Source organism: Entelurus aequoreus, linkage group LG15, assembly GCF_033978785.1.
Source record: "Entelurus aequoreus isolate RoL-2023_Sb linkage group LG15, RoL_Eaeq_v1.1, whole genome shotgun sequence".
NCBI classification, from domain to species: Eukaryota; Metazoa; Chordata; class Actinopteri; order Syngnathiformes; family Syngnathidae; genus Entelurus; species Entelurus aequoreus.
In genome coordinates, this window is record NC_084745.1 from 9,700,139 (window position 1) to 9,717,638 (window position 17,500).

Genomic DNA, 17,500 nt, shown 5'->3' on the forward strand with positions numbered 1-17,500 from the left:
CACCATTAATGCTGAAAGGTACATACAGGTTTTGGAGCAACATGTGTTGCCATCCAAGCAACGTTTTCATGGACGCCCCTGCTTATTTTAGCAAGACAATGCCAAGTCACGTGTTACAACAGCGTGGCTTTGTAGTAAAATAGTGCAGGTACTAGACTGGCCTGACTGTAGTCCAGACCTGTCTCCCATTGAAAATGTGTGGCGCATTATGAAGCCTAAAATAGCACAACGGAGACCCCCGGACTGTTGAACAACTTAAGCTGTACATCAAGCAAGAATGGGAAAGAATTCCACCTGAGAAGCTTAAAAAATGTGTCTCCTCAGTTCCCAAACGTTTACTGGGTGTTGTTAAAAGGAAAGGCCATGTAACACAGTGGTAAAAATGCCCCTGTGACAACTGTTTTGCAACGCCTCCTTGTACTTGTTGCTGCCATTAAATTCTAAGTTAATGATTATTTGCAAAAAAAAAAGAAGTTTCTCAGTTAGAACATTAAATATCTTGTCTTTGCAGTCTATTAAATTGAATATAAGTTGAAAAGGATTTGCAAATCATTGTATTTTTTATTTATTTACGATTTACACATCGTGCCAACTTCACTGGTTTTGTAGTTAAATTTTCAATACATTTGTAAAACTTTCTGAAAAAATACTTTTTCACATTGTCACTATGGGTATTGTGTGTAGAATTTTGAGGACAAACACTTATTTAATTCCATTTTGGAATAAGGCTGTAACATAACCAAATGTGGAAAAAGTGAAGCCCTGTGAATACTTTGAATTTAGAATATATACACATCATGTCAGCAGCATACAAGTGAGGATGCCAAGACGAAGAACCCGGCAGCTCTGATAAAGCGACCAGAATAGACGAGGGTCGCTGGTTTATCACACACACACACACACACACACACACACACACACACACACACACACACACACACACACACACACACACACACACACACACACACACACACACACACAAACACACACACACGAGTGTGTCCCCAAAGGCAACATCCACAAGTTTTCCTAACCTGGCTGTGGGTGTCAGCCATGTCCTTCACAAAGCGAGTGTCCAGGGTCTCGGGCAGCAGCGAGAACAAAGCGTGGGACAGATCTTCTTTGTCCTTCTGGTACTTGGTCTGAAAGGTCAAAGGTTAACAGCTCCACTTCAGCTTGGTGCGTTCGGGGTCCTCACCTGGCTGTGCAACTCTGACATCTGTTTGGCAAACTGAGTCTCAGCGGTCTCAGGAAGGAGCGAGTACAAGTTTGTCGTCATCTGTTTCTTGCCGTCTTCTTTGTACTTCACCTGCACACACACACGCACGCACGCACGCACGCACGCACGCACGCACGCACGCACGCACGCACGCACGCACGCACGCACGCACGCACGCACGCACGCACGCACGCACGCACGCACGCAACACACACACACACACACACACACACACACACACACACACACACACACACACACACACACACACACACACACACACACACACACACACACACACACACACACACACACACACACACACACACATTATTGTATTTGTTACCTTCTTGAGACCTCCGAAAAATGCCTACCTCTTTAGGACCACCCTTTCTAGATATATAAAGATTTGTATTTACAACATTCATAATACATACAAACAAAGCAAATATAAAAAAGGTAAGCTTTTAGTTAATTTCTTTTTTTTGTTTGAATTTTTTGTTTGCAATTGGTTTTTAATCTTCATTATTTACTTCAAGTTATTACAGTATGTCTCTATATAATTTTTTATTTAAATTTTTATAAATTTTGGCCAAAGGGGGCGCATTTCAATTTCTTACACACACTTGTTATTTCATATGTTGGCCAGAGAGGGAGCACTTCACATTTTTACACAAAATTGTTATTATATATGTTGGCCAGAGGGGGAGCACTTTTAAAACCGACACACAGTCAATTTAAAAAATCCCTCCTTTTTGGTACCACCATAATTTTGATGGATTTCACCACCAGGGGTGCAAATGAGATCTCTATTTTTTGTTTTATCTAATGTGCTTAGACCACAGATGGCCCCTGTGCCGCACTTTGGGCAACCCAGCTGTAGAAGCTCACTGTCAATGGACTCTATAGTCTTCGTAACGTAGTGTATTTGTTCATCCTACGGTCACATATGGGACGTGTGTTGTCTTACGTCAGCACCGGAAGTCGTAAAATCAGCTGCTCACCTGGTGGGTTTTTTCGGGGATGAATAGGGAAGTCCTTTTATAGCTGTCGTCTTGTTTTATCATATATTGCTGCCTTTGCACCTGTCAATGTTTACTTTTATATGCACATTAAATCAACAAAAAATCCTAACTTTGGAACAATGTTCACGGACTCTAGAATTTAGATCTCTATTACATACAATGGTTTTCTGTATTGGGACCATGATTTCGGTCCTAACTTGTTCACCCGTCCTCATATGGAAGCTACTTTTCCTTGTTGATGTCTCAAGAAGGGTAGAAATACAAGAACACACACATTTAGACACACGTTTCAGCGTGAAACACACACGTGAAGCTCCTCACCTGACTGTACAGGTCAGTCAGCTCCTTGGCCGACTGCGTCTGGCTGGTTTGAGGCAGCTGGTGGTAGAGCGGCCTGCTGGTGTCCTCCCTGTGCTTGTAGGCCACCTGAACAAAGATGGCGGAAGAGCTTCAGCCCATGTTCTGGACTTGCTTCCTGCAGACTCGGTACTGACCTGACTCTGTAGCTGTGACACTTCCTTAGCGTGCCGGGTCTCCAGAGTGTCCGGCATCTTGGCGTACAGACAGCTGGACGCATGTTTCCTGCTCGCCTCCTTGTACTTGTTCTAGAACAGGGGTGTTTTTATTGAGGACCACATCATGGCTGCCCTCAAAGGGCCGCATGTAACGATGAATATATATGAATATAAATGTATCATAGCCTCGTTACACAATTTGCATAGGCAACTCTTTTTGATTAGAATATTTTATATATTATAATTATAATTATATATATATATATATATATATATATATATATATATATATATATATATATATATATATATATATATATATATATATATATATATATATATATATATATATATATATTTTAACAGATTGATGGATAAGGTCAAGGTGTCAAGATGATGTGAATGTTTATTTTTTACAACAACAAAAAAATGCTTTCAACGACTTGTTAATCGATGAGATAAAATTTAATTGAGAACATATTCATACATTTCTCTGTGAAAATTGTCACCATTTTTCTTTTTTATTTAGCCAGAAAGAGCTTTAATATTTATAGCTTTTCGCAGGCAACATAAAATAATGTGTTGGGCCATTTAAAATAATGTAGTTAACCACATAAAATAACATGGGGGGCCACAATAAATGATGTGGCAGGCCATGCAAAATAATGTAGTGAACAACATAAAATTATGTGGCGGGCCATACAAAAATAATGTAGCGAACCACATAAAATTATGTGGCGGGCCACAATAAATGATGTGGCAGGCAATGCAAAATAATGTAGTGAACAACATAAAATTATGTGGCGGGCCACGATAAACGATGTGGCAGGCCGTATAGAATAATGTAGTTAACCACATAAAATTATGTGGCGGACCATGCAAAATAATGTAGCGAACCACATAAAATGATGTGGCGGGCCACAATAAATGAAGTGGTGGGCCATGTAAAATAATGTAGTTAACCACATAAAATGATGTGGCGGGCCACATTAAATAATGTGGCGGGCCATGCAAAATAATGTAGCGAACCACATAAAATGATGTGGCCGGCCAAATTAAGTAATGTGGAAAACCATGTAAAATTATGTAGTGGGCCAGATAAAATTATGTGTTGGGCCACAAATAAATAATGTGGTGGGCCATGCAAAATAATGTAGCGAACCACATAAAATGATGTGGCCTGCCACGTTAAGTAATGTGGCAAACCATGTAAAATTATGTAGTGGGCCACATAAAATTATGTGTTGGGCCACAATAAATGATGTGGCGGGCCATGCAAAATAACGTAGCGAACCACATAAAATGATGTGGCGGTCCACAATAAACGATGTGGCCATGTAAAATTATGTAGTTAACCGCATAAAATTATGTGGCGGGCCATGCAAAATAATGTAGCGAACCACATAAAATTATGTGGCGGGCCACATAAAGTAATGTGGCAAACCACATAAAAGTATGTAGTGATGTAGCGAACCACAATAAATAATATGGCAGGCCACATAAAATTAAATGGCAGACCACATACAATGATGTAGTGGGCCATGTAAAATAATGTAGTGTACTCCATGAAATAATGTAGCACACCACATAAAATGATATGACTGGCCACATTAAATTATGTAGCGGGCCATATTAAATGAGGTGGCGGGCCACTGAAAATGACGTAGCGGGCCACAATAAATGATGTGGCGGACCATGTTACATAATGTAGCAAACCACATGAAGTTATGTGGCAGACCACATGAAATGACGTAGCGGGCCACAATAAATGATGTGGTGGACACATAAAATTACCTGAAAGACCACATAAATCGATGTGGTGGGTCACATCAAATAAAGTGGCAGACACATAAAATTACTTGGCATACCACATAAAATGATATGACGGACACATAAAATGACTTGGCATACCACATAAAATGATGTGGTGGGCCACATAAAAGTATGTGGCGGACACATAAAATGACCTGCTTGACCACATAAAATGATGTAGTGGGCCAAGTTAAATAAAGTGGGGGACACATGAAATTACTTGGCATACCACATAAAATGATGTGGTGGGCCACATAAAATGATATGACGGACACATAAAATGACTTGGCATACCACATAAAATGATGTGGTGGGCCACGTAAAATGATGGGGCGGACACATAAAACGACTTGGCATACCTCATTAAATTATGTAGCAGAGCACATAAAATGACGTGGCGGGCCAAAATAATTGATGTGGCGGATCATGTTATATAATGTAGCAAACCACATGAAGTTATGTGGCAGAACACATAAAATGATGTAGCGGGCCACAATAAATGACGTGGTGGACACATAAAATTACCTGGAAGACCACATAAAATAATGTTGTGGGCCACTTTAAACTATGTAGCGGACCACATAAAATGATGTGGTGGGCCACTTTAAACTATGTAGTATACCACATAAAATGATGTGGTGGGCCACTTTAAACTATGTAGCGGACCACATAAAATTATGTGGTAGGCCTCTTTAAACTATGTAGTAGACCACATAAAATGATGTGGTGGACCAGCTTAAACTATGTAGCGGACCACATAAAATTATGTGGTGGGCCACTTTAAAGTACGTAGCGGACCACATAAAATGACGTAGCGGACCACATGAAGTTATGCGGCAGACCACATAAAATGACGCCGCGGGCCACAATAAATGATGTGGTGGACACATAAAATTACCTGGAAGACCACATAAAATAAGGTGGTGGGACACCTAAACTATGTAGCGGCCCACATAAAAGGATGTGGTGGGGCACTTTAAACTATGTCGCGGACCACATAAAATGATGTGGTGGGCCACTTTAAACTATGTAGCGGACCACATAAAATTATGTGGTGGGCCACTTTAAACTATGTAGCGGACCACATAAAATTATGTGGTAGGCCATTTTAAACTATGTAGTAGACCACATAAAATTATGTGGTGGGCCACTTTAAACTATGTAGCGGACCACATAAATTATGTGGTGGGCCACTTAAACTAGGTAGCGGACCACATAAAATAATTTGGTGGGCCACTTTAAACTATGTAGCGGACCACATAAAATGACATGGCGAGCCACATTAGATTATGTAGCGGACCACATAAAATTACGTGGCAGGCCACACAAAATGAGGTGGTGGGCCACTTTAAATGGCATGACGAGCCAGACCCGGCCCCAGGCATTGAGTGTTCTAGAAGCACATCACACGGGTCGTGTCAGGAGTTGATATTTTCTACCTGGCTCTGGATGTCAGACACACTCTTGGCAAACAGGGTGTGGTTGATGTCTGGCAGCTGCGAGTAGACGCTGACGGTCTGCGCCTTCTTCCCGCTCTCTTTGTATTTGTTCTGAGTCAAGACGACAAACGGGCCGCTCTTAGATTTCCATGTTGCGTAATTCCATTCAGAGTTGCTGACTTTTGGGGTACCTCGCTCTGGATCAGCGCCACATCTCGGGCCAACTGCGTCTCTGAGGTCTCAGGAAGCAGAGAGTAAAGCGGCGCCATCATCTGCTTCTTCCCCTCCGCTTTGTAGTGGTTCTGTGGCGGGGACACAAGGGATCAGTGGGGGGGTCAGAGTTCTTCTATGACCAGACAAAGCAGGACTCACTTCGCTTTGCAGCGTCCTCACTTCCTTGGCGTGTTTGGTCTCCATGGTTTCGGGCAGTGTGGCGTACAGAGACGCGGCCGCCTGCTGCTTGGCTTCTTGCGTATACTTGGACTGACACACACACACGCACACACACACACACACACACACACACACACACACACACACACACACACACACACACACACACACACACACACACACACACACACACACACACACACACACACACACAGATGATGTCCTGTTATCAACCTGGCTTCCTATTGGCTGATATATTAACCCCTCAGTGACATCAGCAGCAGGACTTCACTTGTCCGCTTTAAGCCAGGCCGACCTCCGTACTGGAACCAAATACCTGGCTGTGCGTCTCCGCCATGTCTTTGGCAAACTGGGTGTCCAACGTCTGCGGAAGCAGCGAGTACAACGAGTTGGGCAGCTCGTCTTTGTCCCTCTTGTAGTTTGCCTGGCAATGGAAAAAAAAAAAGGTTAAAAGTTAAGGCCCAGTCCATTAAATCCAAATATATAATATTGAATGTGCAAGTCATATCATTTTATGTGGTATGCTATATTATGTATGCTATATTAGTTCACTACATAATTTTATATACAGTATGTATATATATATATATATATATATTTTTTTTTTTTACATATTTATATATATACACATATATATATACATATATACACAAATACATATTTATATATATATATATACATATTTGTGTATGCGTATGTATAGATATATTCGGGACACAAAAAGTACAAATGCATGACATATTTTTTTAATGTATTTTTTTTGCAAAGTGACTGAAAAGAGGAATTTTAACACCTCGAAGAGTGGAAAAATAGCATTTTTTTTGTCCGTCCCTCTTATCCTAAAATTAAACCTAACCATGTAATATTTCAACCCTTCAGAAATGTTATAATTATACTACTGCTGTCAAAATATAATTTTTTTTAAATTACAATAATCACGCTTTTGAATTTGGATTCATCGTGATTAATCACAGTGGATTACTTGTTTACAGAACTTAAATCAACTTAAAAAAAAAAAAAGACCCCAATATTTTGACACAAATGCAATTTTATTGTCAGAAACATTTTTTTAATGTTTTACTTGAATGTACTTAATTTATTTGCTCAAAACCCCATAAAATTATATTCTAAAGTTCAAATGCGTATGATAGTATATATCTGATAGTATATATCTGTATCATGAATCAATTTAAGTGGACCCCGACTTAAACAAGTTGAAAAACTTATTGGGGTGTTACCATTTAGTGGTCAATTGTACGGAATATGTACTGTACTGTGCAATCTACTAATAAAAGTCTCAATCAATCAATCAATTGACCTGATCTCTGACCTTATGGTACACACTTGTGATAAAGGAAAAGGAGCACAAAATACATGAATGTAAAAAATAATTAGAACAATTAAATAAAATGTGTGATTCATCTACAACTAAACATGATTAATGAGATCATTTATGTGATTAATCACACGAGTTAACTCGATATTTATGACAGCCCTAATTTTGACATATTTGGGTTACTCTGTATTCCAACAACACTTAGTTTATTTTGTTAAAGAATAATTGAGTTTTTACTCAGTCCTGTTACCACATAACGCTTGAAACTTGTGAAATGAATCCATAAGTCACACGGTATACGGGAAGTTGGACCATTCACATCCTCTGTCATTTAATTTTTAGTGAAATTTTACTTAAATTGTAGAAAAGTCCTGTTACCAATGTTTGTTTATTTTCCAAATAAAATATATAAATATATGCAAAAAAAAAAGTATATTATTAGGGATGTCCGATAATGGCCAACTCTTAATTACCGATACTGATATCAACCGATACCGATATATACAGTCATGGAATTAACACATTATTATGCCTAATTTGGATAACCAGGTATGGTGAAGATAAGGTCCTTTTTAAAAACAATAATAAAATAAGATAAATAAATGAAAAACATTTTCTTGAATAAAAAAGAAAGTAAAACAATGTAAAAACAGTTACATAGAAACTAGTAATTAATGAAAATGAGTAAAATGAACTGTTAAAGGTTAGTACTATTAGTGGACCAGCAGCACGCACAATCATGTGTGCTTACGGACTGTATCCCTTGCAGACTGTATTGATATATATTGATATATAATGTAGGAACCAGAATATTAATAACAGAAAGAAACAACCCTTTTGTGTGAATGAGTGTAAATGGGGGAGGGAGGTTTTTTGGGTTGATGTACTAATTGTAAGTGTATCTTGTGTTTTTTATGTTGATTTTATTAAAAAATAAAAAAAAATAAAAAATAAAAAAACAACGATACCGATAATAAAAAAAACGATACCGATAATTTCCGATATTACATTTTAAAGCATTTATCGGCCGATAATATCGGCAGGCCGATAATATCGGTCATCTCTATATATTATTGTTGATTAGAATAGAATAGAATACGTCTTTATTGTCATTGTACATTGTACAACGAAATTGTAAGCAAAACTAATTTAGTGCAGATTCATAATAACACATAAAAACATAAGAACATAGAAAAATAGATAAAAATACATAAAAATACCAAGCACACAGCTCACATGCACAGTCATTATTGTCTTGTGTTCAGCGACTGTAATGAATCAATGAATCGCAGTAATGAGTGACAACATTCTATTAAGTGGCTAAATTGTGTGTATTTGCTCATTCTAAGTTAATAAATCATTCCTGTTACAAATCATCTTTAGCTTAGGAACCTTGTTAAAAATGAAATAATGTTGCACATTTTGAGTAGTTTAATGCGTGTATTGTCAGATTTAAAATAAAAAAAATACCGAATATTAAGTTTATTTTGGGAGAGTTACAACAAGCAAATGGCACGATTTGATGAAATGCCATTTAAAAGGCAAGTGCAGAAAAGTGGGCGGGGCCTAACCTCGCTCTGGATTTCGGACACGTGTTTGGCAAGCTGTGTCTCCAAGGTCTCCGGTAGGAGGTGGTAGAGAGACGAGGCGGCGTCTTTCTTGCCCTCCTGGTATTTCACCTGCGTCCGACAAAAAACAAATTGTCTATTTAGTGTCACTCTTACCTCGTTTTTATTGACCCACGAAAAAAATCCCCAAAATGCAATTAAACAAGAACATCAGCAAAAATTGTATTAACAAAAACAAACAAAAAATTAATTAGTAACAGTTAAAACCAGAAAAGCATTTGGAGCCTCCTCCAGAAAAAAATATTTAATCCTGACGGTGATCCGGATCAGCCCCTAAATGTCATCACTTGCTCCTTATCCCATTTCTCACATGTCCTTAAAGTTTCATCAATTTCCCTCCACTATTTTTTGAGCTATCTATAGCACATTGGTGTCCAAAGTGTGGCCCGGGGGCCGTTTGCGGCTGGCAGCTAATTATAAACCCCGTTTCCATATGAGTTGAGAAATTGTGTTAGATGTAAATATAAACGGAACACAATGATTTGCAAATCATTTTCAACCCATATTCAATTGAATGCACTACAAAGACAACATATTTGATGTTCAAACTCATAAACTTTATTTTTTTTTTTGCAAATAATAATTAACTTAGAATTTCATGGCTGCAACACGTGCCAAAGTAGTTGGGAAAGGGCATGTTCACCACTGTGTTACATGGCCTTTCCTTTTAACAACACTCAGTAAACGTTTGGGAACTGAGGAGACACATTTTTGAAGCTTCTCAGGTGGAATTCTTTCCCATTCTTGCTTGATGTACAGCTTAAGTTGTTCAACAACTCCGTTGTGCTATTTTAGGCTTCATAATGCGCCACACATTTTCAATGGGAGACAGGTCTGGACTACAGGCAGGCCAGTCTAGTACCCGCACTCTTTTACTATGAAGCCACGTTGATGTAACACATGGCTTGGCATTGTCTTGCTGAAATAAGCAGGGGCGTCCATGGTAACGTTGCTTGGATGGCAACATATGTTGCTCCAAAACCTGTATGTACCTTTCAGCATTAATGGCGCCTTCACAGATGTGTAAGTTACCCATGTCTTGGGCACTAATACACCCCCATACCACCACAGATGCTGGCTTTTCAACTTTGCGCCAATAACAATCCGGATGGTTCTTTTCCTCTTTGGTCCGGAGGACACGACGTCCACAGTTTCCAAAAACAATTTGAAATGTGGACTCGTCAGACCACAGAACACTTTTCCACTTTGTATCAGTCCATCTTGGATGAGCTCAGGCCCAGCGAAGCTGACGGCGTTTCTGGGTGTTGTTGATAAACGGTTTTCGCCTTGCATAGGAGAGTTTTAACTTGCACTTACAGATGTAGCGACCAACTGTAGTTACTGACAGTGGGTTTCTGAAGTGTTCCTGAGCCCATGTGGTGATATCCTTTACACACTGATGTCGCTTGTTGATGCAGTACAGCCTGAGGGATCGAAGGTCACGGGCTTAGCTGCTTACGTGCAGTGATTTCTCCAGATTCTCTGAACCCTTTGATGATACTACGGACCGTAGATGGTGAAATCCCTAAATTCCTTGCAATAGCTGGTTGAGAAAGGTTTTTCTTAAACTGTTCAACAATTTGCTCACGCATTTGTTGACAAAGTGGTGACCCTCGCCCCATCCTTGTTTGTGAATGACTGAGCATTTCATGGAATCTACTTTTATACCCAATCATGGCACCCACCTGTTCCCAATTTGCCTGTTCACCTGTGGGATGTTCCAAATAAGTGTTTGATGAGCATTCCTCAACTTTATCCGTATTTATTGCCACCTTTCCCAACTTCTTTGTCACGTGTTGCTGGCATCAAATTCTAAAGTTAATGATTATTTGCAAAAAAAATTTTTTTATCAGTTTGAACATCAAATATGTTGTCTTTGTAGCATATTCAACTGAATATGGGTTGAAAATGATTTACAATGTTCCGGTTATATTTACATCTAACACAATTTCCCAACTCATATGGAAACGGGGTTTGTATCTGAAGCAGAGCTGGGAAAATATTTTGACTCAGGGGCCACATTGAGAGAAAAAATGGTGTCTGGGGGGCCAAGGTGTATGTGTGTATATACACTACCGTTCAAAAGTTTGGGGTCACCCAAACAATTTTGTGGAATAGCCTTCATTTCTAAGAACAAGAATAGACTGTCGAGTTTTAGATGAAAGTTCTCTTTTTCTGGCCATTTTGAGCGTTTAATTGACCCCACAAATGTGATGCTCCAGAAACTCAATCTGCTCAAAGGAAGGTCAGCTTTGTAGCTTTTGTAACGAGCTAAACTGTTTTCAGATGTGTGAACATGATTGCACAAGGGTTTTCTAATCATCAATTAGCCTTCTGAGCCAATGCGCAAACACATTGTACCATTAGAACACTGGAGTGATAGTTGCTGGAAATGGGCTTCTATACACCTATGTAGATATTGCACCAAAAACCAGACATTTGCAGCTAGAATAGTCATTTACCACATTAGCAATGTATAGAGTGTATTTCTTTAAAGTTAAGACTAGTCTAAAGTTATCTTCATTGAAAAGTACAGTGCTTTTCCTTCAAAAATAAGGACATTTCAATGTGACCCCAAACTTTTGAACGGTAGTGTATGATATATAAACATTTAGCTGTAAAAATCTGCTGTACAGAATGTGTTTGGGTCCCTTTTTTTCAGGAACACTAATACCAAAAGTCACAATGTCCGATAGAATTCTAAAAAAGTTATGACAGACCACCTTAAAACGGAATGTAATTTTACGTTTTTTTACTGAATGGTACACCCAAAATGTTCATGAAAATAAAGAAAATGGGATTGACAATATTAACTAAGAACAATAAAACACTGAATATTAACAATATATTTTACTTCTCAGACCAGCTCCTCCATAGACATCTTTTACATTCAAGCAAAAAAAATAAAAATGTAACAAACAGCAAAATATGAATGCAAATGGAAATAAACACCTACAATATGACATATTGTCACTTTTATGCAGACATTTGTTGTAAAAATGTGCTTCCGCATGTGTTCCTGACACATGCTGCTCTGAAAACAAACCCCGCCCACTCTGCTTTGTTCCTGTTGGAGAGCATCACCTGACTCTGGAGCGCCGTCACCTCCTTGGCCCGCCGCGTGTGGAGCGTCTGAGGGAGGCTGGAGAACAGCGAGGACGACCTCTCCTTCTGGGCTTCCTCCTTGTACTTCACCTGCGGGGACGCCGGGGGTCAACGTGCGCGCTCGCGCGGGACGTGAACTGTACAAAGAGCTCACCTCGCTCTGCAGCTCGCCGACGCTCTTGGCGAACTGCGTCTCGGCCGTCTGCGGCAACTGAGAGTAGAAGCTCTGAGAGAGAGTCCGCTTCCCGTCCTCCTTGTACTTGTTCTGAAGGACACGAGAGGACTTTACAGAATGTAGCTAAATATGGTGTTTTATTTTGAAGGCACCTCGCTCTGCAGGTGCGTCATCTCCCTGCTGAAGCTGGTTTGGCAGGTGTCGGGCAAAGTGGCGTAAAGCGAGGCGGACATCTCCTTCCTCCCGCTCTCCTTGTACTTGACCTGGAAGGCAAGACCCACGTGAAGACAAACGTCCTTGTGGTGGAGTTGGGACGCGAGCACGTTACCTCGCTGAGCTTCTCGGCGGCGTCTTTGGCGCGCTGCGTCTCCATGGTGACAGGGAGGGCGGCGTACAGAGAGCTGCGGAGCTCCTTCTGACCTGCACACTTGTACTTGCTCTGAAGCAGCGAGAAGACGTGTTCAAAATGGTGGACTTGATAAGATATAAGGTTTTTTTTGGTGGCACCTCGCTCTGCAGCTCTGACATCTGCTTGGCCTGCTGGGTCTCAAGGGTTTGTGGGAGCTGATGGTACAAACTGTTCTGCATTTTCTCCTTCACACCTTCCTTGTACTTCACCTGCAGCACAGAAGACACCAACGTACTTCTCATATGACGAAAAACAACAAACCTTATCACTTCCTGTAGCACACATGTCAGCAACATACTCCTTATAACGGAAAACAACAAATATGTAGTTTAACATATTACAAAACCCAAAACCAGTGAAGTTGGCACGTTGTGTAAATGGTAAATAAAAAGAGAATACAATGATTTGCAAATCCTTTTCAACTTATATTCAATTTAATAGACTGCAAAGACAAGATATTTAATGTTCTAACTGAGAAACTTAATTTTTTTTTGCAAATAATCATTAACTTAGAATTTAATGGCAGCAACAAATTGCAAAAAAGTTGTCAGGAGCTTTTTTACCACTGTGTTACATGGCCTTTCCTTTTAACAACACTCAGTGAACGTTTGGGAACTGAGGAGACACATTTTTGAAGCTTTTCAGGTGGAATTCTTTCCCATTCTTGCTTGATGTACAGCTTAAGTTGTTCAACAGTCCGGGGGTCTCCCTTGTGCTATTTTAGGCTTCATAATGCGCCACACATTTTCAATGGGAGACAGGTCTGGACTACAGTCAGGCCAGTCTAGTACCCGCACTCTTTTACTACAAAGCCTCGCTGTTGTAACACGTGGCTTGGCATTGTCTTGCTGAAATAAGCAGGGGCGTCCATGATAACGTTGCTTGGATGGCAACATATGTTGCTCCAAAACCTGTATGTACCTTTCAGCATTAATGGCGCCTTCACAGATGTGTAAGTTACCCATGTCTTGGGCACTAATACACCCCCATACCATCACAGATGCTGGCTTTTACACTTTGCGCCTATAACAATCCGGATGGTTCTTTTCCTCTTTGGTCCGGAGGACACGACGTCCACAGTTTCCAAAAACTCCTCAGACCACAGAACAATTTTCCACTTTGCATCAGTCCATCTTAGATGAGCTCGGGTAAAAGCGAAGCCGGCTGCGTTTCTGGGTGTTGTTGATAAATGGCTTTGCCTTTGCATAGTAGAGTTTTAACTTGCACTTACAAATGTAGCGACAAACTGTAGTTACTGACAGTGGTTTTCTGAAGTGCTCCTGAGCACATGTGGTGATATCCTTTACACATTGATGTCGCTTTTTGATGCAGTACCGCCTGAGGGATCGAAGGTCCGTAATCGCTTACGTGCAGTGATTTCTCCAGATTCTCTGAACCTTTTGATGATATTACGGAGCGTAGATGGTGAAATCCCTAAATTCCTTGCAATAGCTGGTTGAGAAATGTTGTTCTTAAACTGTTGGACATTTTGCTCACGCATTTGTTGACAAAGTGGTGACCCTCGCCCCATCCTTGTTTGTGAATGACTGAGCATTTCATGGAAGCGGCTTTTATACCCAATCATGGCACCCACCTGTTCCCAATTAGCCTGTTCACCTGTGGGATGTTCCAAATAAGTGTTTGATGAGCATTCCTCCACGTTCTCAGTCTTTTTTGCCACTTGTGCCAGCTTTTTTGAAACATGTTGCAGGCATCAAATTCCAAATGAGCTAATATTTGCAAAAAATAACAAAGTTTTCCAGTTGAAACATTAAATATCTTGTCTTTGCAGTCTATTCAATTGAATATAAGTTGAAAAAGATTAGCAAATCATTGTATTCTGTTTTTATTTACGATGTACACAATGTGCCAACTTCACTGGTTTTAGGTTTTTTACGTAACCTAACACATGAAGTAACTTAATATGTCAAGTATCTTACTATATGACGTAATGAATCATATTACATAACCTAAGTTCACACAAAGTAACTTAATAGTCATTTAAGATATGAAGTAATCTAACACATGGATATTTGAAGTAACTTAACATATGAAGTAACTTGATATGCTAAGTAACTTAATACATGAAGTAACATAACTGAGTAAAAATGAGGTAATGGTGACAAGAGTACCTCACTCTGCAGGCTGGTAAGTTCTTTAGCGTGTTGCGTGTGGATGGTTTGTGGCAGCAGCGAGTACAAGCTGACGTTCATCTCCTTCCTGCCATCCTCCTGGTACTTCACCTGCAGACCACAACCACTGCAGGTTACAACCGCGGCCAGACAACTTCCCACAAACAGAAAAGGAAGGACGCCGGTCACCTGACTGAGAAGCTCAGAGACGTCTCTAGCGTGGGCCGTGTCCAAGGTTTCAGGCAGCAGGTGGAACAGCGTGGACTTCAGCTCCTTCTTCTGAGAGTACTTGCGCTGAGAACACAGGGAACAAGATGGCTGATCGGATCAGGACTTATGTCGTGTTTTTTATTTTTACCTCATTCTGCAGGTCCGCCGCCTCTTTGGCGTGCTGCGTCTCCAGAGTGGCCGGCAGCGTGGAGTAAAGGGACTTGGACACGTCTTTCTGTCCCTTTTTGTATTTCACCTAACAGGACAAAACTCTATTTTATCAAGAGATAAAAGATTAGAGACACTTTTACATTCTCTTGAATGAGGATGTGTAACTTTTGACTGCTACCTTCCTACATTACTTACAGTCTACTCTGATTTTCTTAAACCGTCTCATTATTCAATTAAATAACACTTTACTTGTTCCCGCGGGACAATTCAAGACACAGAGCAGCAAATAAATACTTGTAGCAACTGTAATCACGGACTATAAAAACAGAAGCAGCGTACAAAAAGGTAAATAATTACCCATAAAATGGAGCTAAAGTACAGTAGTACCGGAAGAAAGGAGGATGAAATAAAAAATATATAGAAATACTATTTGCTAAAGTACTAAAAAAATGTTGTGCTAAAAAACTAGTCTAGTGGAACCTCGATTTCACCAAGTTTTGCCTATTTTGCTAACTCAATAGGGGCCCAAAAAGCCAATGAACCAGTCTGGAAAGAAGGAGGGATTTGCTGTAGACTTAAAGGCCTACTGAAAGCCACTACTACCGACCACGCAGTCTGATAGTTTATATATCAATGATGAAATCTTAACATTATAACACATGCCAATACGGCCGGGTTAACTTATAAAGTGACATTTTAAATTTGCCGCTAAACTTCCGGTTCGAAACGCCTCTGAGGATGACGTATGCGTGTGACGTAGCCCGGCGAACACGGGTATGCCTTCCACATTGAAGCCGATACGAAAAAGCTCTGTTTTCATTTCATAATTCCACAGTATTCTGGACATCTGTGTTCGTGAATCTGTTTCAATCATGTTCATTGCATTATGGAGAAGGAAGCCGAGCAAGCAAAGAAGAAAGTTGTCGGTGCGAAATGGACGTATTTTTCGAACGTAGTCAGCCACAACAGTACACAGCCGGCGCTTCTTTGTTTACATTCCCGAAAGATGCAGTCAAGATGGAAGAACTCGGATAACAGAGACTCTAACCAGGAGGACTTTTGATTTGGATACACAGACGCCTGTAGAGAACTGGGACAACACAGACTCTTACCAGGATTACTTTGATTTGGATGACAAAGACGCAGACGTGCTACTGTGAGTATGCAGCTTTGGCTTTTTTTTGCGTATGTACGTAACTTTTTTTAAATATATAAGCTTTATGAACCTTGGGTTAGGTGAACGGTCTTTTGGGCTGAGTGATTGTGTGTGTTGATCATGTGTTTGAATTGTATTGGCGTGTTCTATGGAGCTAGGAGCTAGCAGAGGAGCTAGGAGCTAGCATAACACGTACCGTACCGTACGTGCGCGTCACGTACGTAACTTTTTAAAAATATATAAGCTTTATGAACCTTGGGTTAGGTCAGGGGTCGGCAACCCAAAATGTTGAAGGAGCCATATTGGACCAAAAATACAAAAACAAATCTGTCTGGAGCCGCAAAAAATTAAAAGCCATATTACATGTGTCATGAGATATAAATGTAATTAAGAGGACTTAAAGGAAACTAAATGACCTCAAATATAGCTACAAATGAGGCATAAATGTACACATCGCTAGCCTAAATAGCATGTTAGCATCGATTAGCTTGCAGTCAAGCAGTGACCAAATATGTCTGATTAGCACTCCACACAAGTCAATAACATCAACAAAACTCACCTTTGTGCACTCATGCACAACGTTAAAAGTGTGGTGGACAAAATGAGACAGAAAAAGAAGTGGCATAAAACACGTCCTAGAAAGTCGGAGAAAGTTATGCATGTAAACAAACTATACGGTGAGTTCAAGGACCGCCAAAATAAGTAGGACAAAACGGCGCTCGCCAAATACTTGAATCAGTGAAGAATGTTT

At 40.1% G+C, this 17,500-nt stretch overlaps 1 protein-coding gene across 3 annotated transcripts in view; it reads right to left on the reverse strand.

Annotated features, from left to right (window-relative positions):
* Window positions 1-17,500, reverse strand: part of LOC133629772 (nebulin-like) — a 175,880-nt gene that overhangs the window by 127,955 nt on the left and 30,425 nt on the right. For all 3 annotated transcript variants that reach the window (XM_062020755.1, XM_062020754.1, XM_062020756.1), the window contains exons 17-33: window positions 15,571-15,678; window positions 15,402-15,506; window positions 15,213-15,323; window positions 13,179-13,289; window positions 13,000-13,110; window positions 12,824-12,934; window positions 12,651-12,761; window positions 12,476-12,586; window positions 9,335-9,442; window positions 6,744-6,851; window positions 6,386-6,496; window positions 6,205-6,315; window positions 6,014-6,124; window positions 2,742-2,852; window positions 2,569-2,673; window positions 1,202-1,312; window positions 1,038-1,145 (exon numbers count right to left, since the gene is read on the reverse strand). In XM_062020755.1, the coding sequence (XP_061876739.1) occupies window positions 1,038-1,145; window positions 1,202-1,312; window positions 2,569-2,673; window positions 2,742-2,852; window positions 6,014-6,124; window positions 6,205-6,315; window positions 6,386-6,496; window positions 6,744-6,851; window positions 9,335-9,442; window positions 12,476-12,586; window positions 12,651-12,761; window positions 12,824-12,934; window positions 13,000-13,110; window positions 13,179-13,289; window positions 15,213-15,323; window positions 15,402-15,506; window positions 15,571-15,678 (1,863 nt within the window). The remainder of the gene's footprint in view (window positions 1-1,037; window positions 1,146-1,201; window positions 1,313-2,568; window positions 2,674-2,741; window positions 2,853-6,013; window positions 6,125-6,204; window positions 6,316-6,385; window positions 6,497-6,743; window positions 6,852-9,334; window positions 9,443-12,475; window positions 12,587-12,650; window positions 12,762-12,823; window positions 12,935-12,999; window positions 13,111-13,178; window positions 13,290-15,212; window positions 15,324-15,401; window positions 15,507-15,570; window positions 15,679-17,500) is intronic.